The sequence below is a fragment of the Carettochelys insculpta genome, chromosome 9, assembly GCF_033958435.1.
Source record: "Carettochelys insculpta isolate YL-2023 chromosome 9, ASM3395843v1, whole genome shotgun sequence".
In the NCBI taxonomy this organism is placed as follows: domain Eukaryota; kingdom Metazoa; phylum Chordata; order Testudines; family Carettochelyidae; genus Carettochelys; species Carettochelys insculpta.
The window spans coordinates 21,026,165-21,038,454 of NC_134145.1; the positions used below are offsets into that span (position 1 = coordinate 21,026,165).

Sequence of the window (12,290 nt, forward strand, 5' to 3'; positions counted from 1 at the left end):
AAAATCTGATTTCCTTGGAATTCTTATAAACAATCTTTCATCTTTTCTTTATAGTCCAAAGCCCTTATCCCCCTGCAAACTGAGGCTCATCCAGAAACAAAACAAAGAGTACTGACTAACTACATGTTTCCCCAGCAACCCCGTGGTGATGAAGGTAAAATACTTTCACCAATTCATTACAACGGCAAAAACTTGTTTATAATGATCACTTAAATCATGGAGAGAAAGTGGGTAGTTTATTTTTAAATAATGAGACCATGGGTCCGTGGATGGAAAGGCTGTTTATATAACAATGTATACAAGGCGGTATATGTTTAATCATGTTGAAAGGATTCTAAAAAGGCTGTGTTTGAATGTTAAATCTAAGATTTCTTAACTCCTTAATTCTGGATTGAGGCTTGTTCTTCTTTTCTCTTTAGGGAGTTGGGTGGGTATAAGAATTGTACCTTCTGAGACACTATGTAAACCCACTGAGTTCACTTCATTGGCGTTGCATGGTGCAGTGCAAGGCAGGAGGATGGCCAGTACTCATTCATAGATCTGGTAGCAGGAAGAACTCCTCTTATGAATGTCCATCACTTTCCTGTCCACCCTATTGTAAGATAAGCTACAATGGGATACATCTTTGTCTTCTCTTAAAGCAATCACGATCTCATTGTAAGCCTGAGAGTCCCATAATTGTCAATATTTAGTTCAAACACAACCAGTTTGCACCATCACTTTCAATTTCATTTTATTATATTAAAAATTGTATATTTTGTTTATAGTTTGTGACAAATTTTTGTCATTTTTCACACCCTTTGGATGATTTAAATCTGAAATCCAATATGAAGCCTTGACACAACATACATTTTTGTTTTTTAGACTTTAAACTACTTTAATTTGTTTTGCTTGGTACATTAATTACATATTCTGCTACAAAGCAGTTTTGCCATGATATAACCTGAATTTTTCCTGTAGATTTTCAGTCGGACAGTGATAGCTTTAACCCTACTTTGTGGGAGGAACAGAGACAGCAGCGGATGACAGTAGCCTTTGAATTTGAAGAAAAAAAGGAAGAAGAGGAAAATGCAGGAAAAGTTAAGGTAATTAGATAGCTTTTATTTTTTCTTGCTCCTCCTTTTTTTTTGCCTTATTCATTGTGGGCAGAAGATCTAATACACAAATGCCATGGTAACATGTTTTTATCTTTTAAACTTGCAGACAGTATTTGAGACCAGATATAATTAGTAATGAAAAATGAGGGGTGGGGTGCACTAACAGTTTCTATTCATGACCTTGTTATTTGATTATCGACTTTTGAGTTTCTTCAAGTGTTTGCTCATGTTCATTCCATGCTAGGTGTGTGCACAATGCAATGTTGCTGGAGACCTTTCCATTAGTGGTATGCATAGAGCTATCTCTAGCATCCTCTGGAGTCATGCAAGTATGTGCAGGTATAAAGGGCAGCCAGTCACACATCCCTCTCTCAGTTACCTCTCAGCACTCATAACAGTTGTTGGAAAAATCCTTCTTGCTGCAGCAAGGCTTCTTTCCATGTTGTTTGGACTTTCCTAGTTTGTTCTTAATGCAGTTATTGTAGTTAGTATATATAGTTGTGTAAATAGTTGTCCCTGTCATTGAGGAACTTCCCATCCCATGGGCTGTACAAGCCCTGGTCCCCAGGCTTCAAGCCATTTGCCTCTTGTGAAAAGCTGATGCCAATGAGTGACTCACACTCTAAGGCCATTTCTGCACAGACTACTTTCTTTGAAAGTGGCATGCTAATAAATGGCCCAAAATATGCTAATGAGGTGTGGATGCAAATTCCCCACACCTCATTAGCATAAGGTCACATGACTTGGAGTCCAGAAGATGTTCTCCAGACTCCAAAACACCGTTTAGAAGCGTGGCCCCTGGGGGGTCTTCTGGAAGGAAGTCCTTCTTCTGGAAGCCCCTTCTTCCCAAAAATTTTCAGGAAGAAGGGGCCTCCGGAAGAAGGACATCCTTCTGGAAGACCCCCGGGGGGGCTGCGCTTCTAAGTGGCATTTTGGAGTCCGGAAGAACATCTTCTGGACTCCAAATCACGTGACCTTATGCTAACGAGGCGCAGGGAATTTGCATCCCTGCTTCATTAGCATATTTTGGGGCATTTATTAGCATGCCACTTTCAAAGAAAGTGGCCTGTGTAGAAACGGCCCCTATGTCTAGAGTATAGATAAGTGCTAGATCTGCAGAGACTTCAGACCTCACACTAGCAATGACAGGGACATTTGACTGAAGGCCAGTCTCCTGGAAGTTATCCTTCACCCAGTCCCAGAACCCAGCCATTCCAAATTGACCCCAACCACTTTGATGTCCATGAAGAGCACTCAACCAGCACCATGCTGTTTCTGGAACTGTTCCCCATCTCTGGTGCTGAAAAAGAAGTATAACTGTGTTCAAGAGAAGGCTCCCTCTTTGCAGAAGAGCAAATGACTAGAGTGCTGAGTCTGTCTTGGGGCCCATTACAAACTCCAGGAAGGACTCTCAGGGCCAGGCATCCACAAGCTCCAACACTGGAGGCATTCCAGGCAGCAAAGGACCTGCTCTCTCTCCTGATTTCACCAGCCCCATAGAAACCACAGCAGCCAAGGTGGCTGGGAACAGAGGAGAGCAGGAAGCACTGAGCTCCTTCCTGACACCAACCAGCTTAGCACACTCTAGCTATGTCTACACGGGTATGCTACATCGAATAACTTATTTCAATGTAGCGAAATCGAAATAAGCTGTTTCGATGAATAGTGTCTACACGTCCTCCAGGGCTGGTGCCATCAACGTTCAACGTCGACGTTGGGCAGCACTATATCGAAGTAGGCGTTGCAGGGGAGCGTCTACACACCAAAGCGGCCCACATCAAAATAAGGGTGCCAGGAACAGCTGCAGACAGGGTCACAGGGTGGGCTAGCACTTCCGGGGCAACAGCTAGCCGCTCCCTTGAAGGGCCCCTCCCAGACACACACAGCCTGCACAGCACGCGCCAAGCACGCACACCCCGTGGAAGCAGTCTGGACCCCCAGCAGCAGCAGCCAGAGGTCCACACACCTGCCCCTGCAGGAGCAGTGCTTGCCCTGCTTAGTGCCATGCAGGAGGCAGCTGATCATCTTTTATTTGTGGAAGAGGAGCTGCCCCCAGGGGATGAGGAAGCAGCCTCAGACCTTGCTGCCCTCTGACCCCCGCCCCTGCCGCACACGCCGCCAGCTGTGGAGCTACCCCACGAGCACGGACTGGTGCGAGCGGCTGGTGCTCGGAGAGTGGGACGACGACCGCTGGCTCCAGAATTTCCGCATGAGCTGGCAGACATTCCTGGAGCTCTGCCAGTGGCTCACCCCTGCCTTACGGCACCAGGACACCTCCATGTGACGTGCCCTCACCATTGAGAAATGGGTCGGCATCGCTGTCTGGAAGCTGGCCACTCCAGACAGCTACCGATCCGTGGGGCAGCAGTTCGGCGTGGGCAAGGCCACCGTTGGGGCTGTCCTTGTGGACGTAAGAGGACCCAGGGGGGAGCCCTTGGGGAACCCCGGGGGTGGAGGGCCAGACACACCCTGCACACCCCTCACTGGTGCTCTCTCATGTCCTTCCCCTGCAGGTCGTCCGCGCAATCAATGCCCTGCTCCTCCACAGGCTTGTGCGGCTTGGGGACCCGGATGCTGCCATTGCGGGGTTTGCCAGCCTGGGCTTCCCAAATTGCTTTGGGGCTCTGGATGGGACCCATATCCCCATCTGTGCCCCGGAGCACAGCGGAGGACGCTTCCTCAATCGGAAGGGATACCACTCCGTGGTCCTCCAGGCCTTGGTGGAAAGCCGGGGCTGCTTCCTGGACATTTATGTTGGCTGGCCTGGAAGCACCCACGACGCCCGGGTATTCAGAAATTTGGGCCTGTGCTGCCGGCTGGAGGCGGGGACCTACATCCCCCAGCGGGAGATCTCTGTGGGGGACACCACCATGCCCCTCTGTGTCATCGCAGACACGGCGTACCCCCTCCGGCCCTGGCTCATGAACCCTTACACGGGCCATCTCACAGCCAGCCAGGAGCGGTTCAACACGTGCTTGAACCATGCGCGCCAGGTGGTCGAGCACACTTTCGGCCGCCTCAAAGGGTGCTGGAGGTGTCTCCTCACCTGCCTGGAGGCAGGCCTCACCAACATCCCCCAGGTTGTGGGCGCATGCAGCGCACTCCCACAACCTGGTGGAGAGCAAGGGAGAGGCCTTCTTCCAGGGCTGGGCTGTGGAGGCTGGCAGGGCCGACATCCAGCCACCCGCTGCCCCCAGTCGCCAGGTCAACCCTAAGGAGATCCGGGTCCGGGAGGTCCTGCGGGCCCATTTTGACCAGGCTGCGGGGTGAAAGCTGGCAGGGCCAGCTGCGGGCGAGCCACTCACTGCACCCCCCCATTCTCCACAACACTCCCTGCCCCCACGCCCACACCACAGAGCACCTGAGAGCACCCCCCACCACACTATTCTTTGAAATAAATGGAAATGTTGTTTCAAACCAAACAGTGCAACCTCTTATTAATAACTTAGAAAAAAAGGGGGGAACTATTTACATGGGGGGGGCAGGTAACAGAACAGAACAGGGGTCCAACACAAACTATATACAAATGGGGGATATGTACAAAGGAGGGGGGGGCCATGTCCTCAGCCCCGCACCCTAATGTCCAGTGCCAGGTGTTGGAGGGCGTGACCCTCGCCTCGTCCGGAGCCCTGGGCGAGGCTGGGTGGGGGCCGGGAGAACCGGCAAATATGGCTGGCCGGTGTCCTCAGGCCCCAGGTCCCCCTCGGCGGCAGTCCCCAGGGTGGCTGACGGTGGAGGGATGGCAGGCAGAGCGGCGGGCGGTGCGGCATGGGGGGCCAGATGTAGCGCTATGTGCTCAAAGGTGTGCATGAAGGCCGCCCAAGCCTCCTGGCACCAGGCCAGAGCTCGCTCTTGGAGCTCCAGCTGCCGCTCCTCCACCTGCAGGCGCCGCTCCGACACCTCCAGCTGACGCTGGAGGGTCGCGAGCAGCTGGGGGTCCGTGGCCGTCCTCAGGTGGCTCCACCGTCGGCCTCGTCCTGGGGCTGGTCAGTGCTCCGCAGAGGGGCTGGCCTACTGGGATGGTCCCGGTGGGCTCTCCGGGACAACGGACACCTCGCCAGCGCTCTCCGGGCCCTCCGATGGTGCAGCTGCGGAACACGGGGGAAGAAGAGTGGAAACAGCCGTTAGTGTGGGCCCTGACCCGTGGCCCTTGTCCCCCCACCCCTCTGCTGCTGGTTCCCCATCCCCGTCCCCGGGAGATGCTGCTGATGATGATGGGTGTCCCCGCCCCGCCCGGGGGACCCTAGGTTCTGCTCCCCCCATCCCCAGGGATGGGGCGTGGCGCTGTCCTGCTGGGGGGCAGGGGCTGATGCACTCTTCTGAGGAACATGCCACTGCTGTCCTTGGGGCCATGGTCATCTGGGCATGTGGAGGGCCCTGGTCATGTCTGTTTTCCCTGCCCCTTAACCCCGGGGGTGTGCACCAGGGGGGTACATACCTGACGGTCCGCTCCCATGGCCAGGGGACACCCACTGGGCGGACGCCCTGCTGGAGCTCTGGGACGGGAGGGCGATGCAGAGTCCCCCGTCGCTGGAGGAGTCCCCCTCCTCCTCCTCCAGCATCCCAGCGGTGGGCTCCTGGGGGTGCCCCTGGGGTGCAGGGCTTGCCTCTAGGGCGGACTTCATCTCCAGGGCCTGCTGGGGCTCGTCGGCTGAGGTGTCAAGAGTGGCCGGGGGTAGGAGGTGTACTGGGGGCCCAGGATGGCCCTGAGCTCCCTGTAAAAGGGGCAAGTGGTGGGGGCAGCCCCAGATCAGCTGGCCGCAACCCAGGCCCGGGTGTAACCCTGCTGCAGCTCCTTAACCTTACTCCTGACGTGGTCAGGAGTGCGGGCAGGGTGACCCTGGGCAGCCAGGCCCTCGGCCAGCCGAGCGAACGCATCCGCGTTCCCACTCTTGCTCCCCAGTACCTGGAGCACCTCCTCCTCGCCCCAGAGCCCCAGCAGGTCCCAGATCTCGGCCTCTGTCCAGGAGGGGCCCCGCTGCCTTTTGCCAGGCTGGCTGCCAGGCTGGGAGCCCTGGGTTCCCTTGGGGGGGGTGCCCTGGGGGCGCTTGGGGGGTTGGCTGGCTGCCATCGATGCGGGGGTGTTGGGCTGCGGCTGCTGCAGGCGTGCAGGCTGACCGCGTGGCAGTGCTGCCACCTGCACGCGCTCTCAGCTTCCTGCACAGGAATGCAGGAGGCAGGCAGCTTTAAGGGGCTGCTGCACGCAGCGACCATAGAGCTCAGGGGCTGGAGAGAGAGTCTCTCAACCCCTCAGCTGATGGCCGCCATGGCGGACCCCGTTCTTTCGATGTTGCGGGATGCAGATCGTCTACATGTGCCCTACTTTGACGTTCAACGTCGAAGTAGGGCGCTATTCCCATCTCCTGTTGGGGATAGCGACTTCGACGTCTCGCCGCCTTACGTCGATTTCAACTTCGAAATAGCACTCGCCACGTGTAGATGTGGCGGGCACTATTTCGAAGTTGGCACGGCTACTTGGAAGTAGCCAGCTCGTGTAGACGCAGCTTCTATGAGCAAGTCTGCCATAATACTGGCACAATGGTCACCTCTTCGTTTCGGTCTTCACAGCACTGGGACCACCTGTTAGCATTAACGGGTACTGCTTCACTATGTTTGCCACAGGAAGAATCCTCTTACAGTCTGAAACAGAATTCTTAACCCCACCCAAACCTTGCCACTCATACCCAGCCTGTGCTCCATCAGGTTTCTGTTCAGGTTCTCTGGCCAGCAAGTCATTGGCCAATGCAGTGGATATTTTGGCACCCCAGGGGTATTTTCTGGTACCAGTGCCCCCTTCCCACTTCTCATACTCATTAGTTTCAGAGAGATGAGCTATTGGTCCTACCAGACTCCAAATTCCATTAGGATACTGACCACAAAAGACGTGGAGGAAGCAGAGGAAGAGGAGGGAGCTCCCCCTCTGGTATAAGACTCTTCACCATCTCCAGCTGAGACAGCAGCAGGGCTCAGTATCTTGTTCCCTCAGAACAATGTCAGGGCCCACCAGAACCTCCTGAAAATGTGGTCTACATATTCAGGGGCTTAAGAAGTTGGCACAAAGCCTCTCGACAACCCGGTGGCATCCACCCCCTGACAAAACACTGACAAACCCTGTCTTCTCTGTCCCACACCTCCATTTCAAACAGAGCAGAGAAGAAACACTGTGTACCAGCAGGCAAGTTCGAGTACCTTTATTAACACTCCCCTGGGGTCCCTGGTAATGGTGGCAGGAAAAGAATGGACAGGCAGAGGCAGTTGCGTACTAATCCTAAAAATAAAGATGCAAAAGACTAGGCCTGTTCAGGGAGAGAGTTTATTTAACAGGCAGCCTACAATTACATATCTCCAAGCAGCAGGCTTTGCCAGGAAGGTGTGATTTTAATCTGTAGGCTTAATTACCAATTCAGTGGCTCTTTCAGAGGTTCTGCTTGTAGGTCTAGTAGGTTTTTTTACTTTTAAGCAAACTAGATCGTCTCAAGAGGAAACAGAAGCACAGAACAGGGATAGGGAGAGAACAATAAGACCCAGTGTTGCTGCAGATCTTCAGGTGCCATATTTAACTGCATACTCTGTGAATGGGTAACAATGGCTCTGCTCATGTCTCTTCCATGACCCACATTCCACCTGTCCGTTAGAGTTACCAGCATGAAGGAACTGGGTCAGTGCATATGCATATGACTCCAGAGGATGCTAAGTAAGCCCTACAGATACCACTAAGGGAAGAAATCTCTGGCAACAGCCCAACATAGTGCATGTACGTGCATGCACGCGTGCACACACACACACAACCCTCTCTATGGGCATGAGCAACACATCTCAAAAAGCAACAGTTTTGAAAGGTTAATAACTTTTTCCCCATGCTTCTCTGTTAAGACCCATAGTGTTTGGCCTTTCTGTTTAATTACAAAGGAGACAGTTGCCACCATAAATATCTGAGTTACATTTTAAGAATGCATGGAAACAGAAAATTGCACATGAAGGTTTGCGAACCTGCTCTGGCAGGACTGAAATGAAATTGGCTCCCACAGCTCAAAGTGCATCTTGATGTGCCCTTCTTGTGACAGCCCATGTAAAGAATAATAACATGGTAGAGATGCAAGCTGATAGCCAATTAGGGATGGTCTTTTTACAACAGGCTAATCTTACACATTCTATCAAATCAATGAAACACACTTTCCGAGGATCTTCTTCTGTTTTATACTAAATGCAAGAGATGTAGTTAGCCCCCTCAGTGTGGAAAGATATAATGAGGAATGCTATTGGCTCTACGGACAAATATTAGTAGAACTTACCAATATTGACATCACTTCTGTTGCTATATACTAGCGTGGGATATTTCGGATGCATAAAAATAAATTCCTAATTCACATAACATTCAGAAGACAGAGCACTTAGCACATAGGATTAGGTGCTGTTTTGGTGCATATACCCAGAGTACATAATTCATAAGGCAGAATCTTTCCTCTTCCTCCCACCCCTACTCCATAGCTCCTCCATTCCCTGCCTTCTAGCCTTTAATTTATACTTACATTTTATGTGATCCCTAAATTCCTGTATTAAGTTAGTACTTCATTGAGGGCCATGTTATCCCTGACCCAAGCCATAAGTGTTCAGGAGAATGCAAAGAGCATCCTCCCAGTTTGTGCACTCTATCTAAAGAGCAGGGGCCACTTTCAAGGCCAGAGTATGAGTTTGAAATGGATATAACCCCAGCATTGTTATTGGCGTCGTATTTTATTTTCATGATTGTGAGAACATCATGAGGCCCATCTGTTTTCAGGTGGGCATGAAAATGTCTACTTTTAAAATACATCATGAATTATCATAGATTAAACACTTCACTATTGTTCATCTTTGACCATTAGCGTAAGAGAGCCAATCTGGAAAATGACATGTGAGGTAATTTCTTATGAATAACAATAAAATCACAGCTGTTAAAAGTCTGAAAAATAAAACAAAAAAACTTAAAATTATGGCTACTGTATTTTACATTTGGGGCTTCAGTTTTAAGATTTTTTTTGTTTTGTTTTATGATGAGTTATTGTCTACTTGGTTGTGACCAGATTAAATACACTTTAGTCCCATGTTCATTTGGTGTTAAATAGAAATAAATAGACTTAATAAATCAAGCACTCATAATTAATATGTTACACTGACATCTTACAGTAGATTAATCACAATTTTCTGGTTCAGCACATAAATACAACAAAACCCAGCTGATTGTGGCTTAAAATTCCAGTTTTATCCATTAGTATATGATCAGTTTAAAAAATGAAAAACTGCGCTCTTGACCTATACTAATTATTTAGCAATGAATTGGAACAGAATACTGTTCTATAAACATAGTGGCTGCATCTACACTAGCAAGTTCTTTCAAAAGTTTTTTCAAAAGAAGGGAGCTCTTTCGAAAGAGCCCATGGAGTGTCGACACACAAAAAGCATTCTTTCGAAAGGAAATCAAAAGAATGTGGTGCTCCTTTTGAAATCGGCCTTCCTTTCCCATTTCAGGAAGACTTCCCTCTTTCAAAAGCTTCTTTTGAAAGAAAACGTGTACAGACACTTTGCAGGGCTCTTCTTTCGAAAGAACAGTCTTAATTTTCAATCCCTGGCCCATTCTTTCGAAAGAGTTGGGGCTGTGTGGATGCTCTCTTTCAAAAGAGCAGATTGCTCTTTTGCTCTGCTTTTCTGTGTGTGGATGCACTTTTTCGAGAGAAGTTCTTTCAGAAGAGATCTTCTAGAAGAGCTTCTTTCGAAAGATCTCTGTAGTGTAGATATAGCCAGTATGACTGCTTCATTATGTGAAGACCCCGTAGTCCCTTTAGCTTTGTGTAAATAGGAGGCAGTAGGTCCCCGACTTACAAGGTGGCTGCATTCTTGCATATCCCCGCCTAAGTCAAATTTCGCATAAGCCGTGGGAGACAAGAAACTGACCAGCGCTCCATGGGCTCTTTTGAAAGAGCTCCCTTCTTGCGAAAAATCTTTTGAAAGAACTTGCTAGTGTAGACGCAGCCACTATGTTTATGGAACATTATTCTGTTCCAATTCATTTCTAACACTTATGGCTAGTGGCAGGAGTAACATGGCCATCAGTGCAGCAGTGCTGGTTTGTTTCCTGTCTGCTGTGAGTGGCGGGCTGCCAAGAGCCTGGGTGGTGAGTTTCCCTGCTCCTCTGAGTGGTGGGGAACTGGTGCCTGGCTCCTGACTGCCCGCCACTCACAGGACCGGGGAAACTGACCAGTGCTGCTGCACTGGTCAGTTTCCTGGCTCCCCTGAGTGGTGGGCAGCCAGATGAGAGCTCCCCACTACTCAGAGTCATGTTAACCTGAGATTCACGCAACTTGAGTGCACATATCTTGGGGTTCTACTGTATTACTTTTAGTTCTAAAAATACAGTCTGACTTAAATATAATATGGTTACAATTGTTAGAAGAAACACAATAATATAGAAAATTGCCTTTAAACTAAGAGTTACCATTACAATACAAAGGATCATCTCTCTCCTTGTTTATGTTTTAATGTTTTCTAAAGAATTTTCAGAACTATATTTTAATATTTATGAAGCATATAACTATGATAATATGATTATACAGAAGATGTTCACAGCATTGTTACTGCTGTTGTTTGGGTGTTGCTTTTATTTTTTATGCATTCAGTTAAATTAGAACAAAGCATTTGGAATTAGTTGCATACTTTTATATGTACAGACACTACTGTGTTAATCATAGGGCAATAGGAATTTTCACATGTTAATAACAGAGATGATAGCAGTTGAAACTCCTGACTTCCTGTCCTAAGCGATGAGGAAATCTAAACTGCATCATATGCCATTTGCCAATACTCTGTTATGGAAAGCATTGACCTTTTCTCGTTATATCATTCATGGAGGAGGACTAGATGTCCTCCTGAGGTCTCTTCCAACCCTAATCTGTGATTCATAGACTCATAGATGTGTAGGATTGAAAGGGACCTCAATAGTTCAGTCCAGGCCTCTGCAGTAGAGACAGGAATAATTAATAACCAGTGCCTTTTTTTATTTAAAAAAAGAGGGGTGCCAGTATTTAGCCGCTTCCCAACCCCTCCCCTAGAGCCAATCTCAAGTCTCGGCGTGTGGAGGTGCCAGTACTCAGTACTAGCAAGTACCAGCACAAAAAAAGCACTGATAATAACTATACCATTCTCACAGGTGTTTGTCTAGTCTGTTCTTAAAAATATGTGATGCTTTAGACTTCTAAGCCTCCGTAGGAAATTTTTATCCTGTGCATAGGTATGCTGACAGTTAAGATGGTTTCAAATCTCTAGCTTAAATCTCCTTTGCTGTAATTTAAGACCATTGCTTTTTGTCCTATCCACAGAGGTTACAAGAACAATTTTTCTCCCTCCTATAGCTGTCTGACCAATAGATTGTGGAGACAAGCAGTGCAATACACAAGTGCCTTATGTAAAGCTACACTTCATATATTCTCAAGTACTGACACACATTTGCAACTGAATAGTAAAACACTCCAATCCTCAATAATTACTGAATAATTGTCTGCTGGTGGCAACCCTAAGATGTGTCCAAAAAGTGATCTAGCTAACCCAAACATCTCCTCCTTTATTTATTTATTGTGTGAGTATGACAATAATATGTCAATCAAAATACTTTGTAAGGAAACAATTTCAAAGGTTAAACAAGAGGTTTCCTCAGATCACTAGTTAGACGGATGTGTTTTTGCAAAGTCTGCGTGCTTGCGCATCCTAACAAACACATCCCAGAGGACAAATATAAATAAGTTTCCTGTTTTCTAAAAGTATACTCCTCAGCAGTTTCAACAAAGATCTGATCTGGAGGGATGCGAGGAGAAGCAACCTTTTTGGGGTGTCATTCAAGACCACTCCCCTCCTGGTTTAGTTAGTTTGGGCAATAAGCATAGTAATCAATATTCCAGCGACTGGTAGTGATCCAGGCAATTTGTTGATCCACCAAAATCTTCCTGGGCACAGCTTCTAAACTTTTTCCTCCAGTGTGTCAACATCTACATCTTGTGATCCATTATCGCCCCCACATCCAGTTGCACAGTACTTCTTCCTGGCAGTCATTTCCCATTTTGTGTGTGTGAAGTTGATTGATTTCTTACGAGAGAAGTACAGTGAGCCCTCAGATTAACAGACTAATGTGGGGGAGGGGTGTCAGTTAATGCCGAGACTCCATTA

General features: G+C 48.5%; 1 protein-coding gene across 3 annotated transcripts in view; it reads left to right on the plus strand.

The window, feature by feature from the left end:
* LRRC7 (leucine rich repeat containing 7) overlaps nucleotides 1-12,290 on the plus strand; it is a 204,679-nt gene that overhangs the window by 126,295 nt on the left and 66,094 nt on the right. For all 3 annotated transcript variants that reach the window (XM_075002503.1, XM_075002504.1, XM_075002505.1), the window contains exons 13-14: nucleotides 55-154; nucleotides 961-1,085. In XM_075002503.1, coding sequence (XP_074858604.1) covers nucleotides 55-154; nucleotides 961-1,085 — 225 coding nt within the window. The remainder of the gene's footprint in view (nucleotides 1-54; nucleotides 155-960; nucleotides 1,086-12,290) is intronic.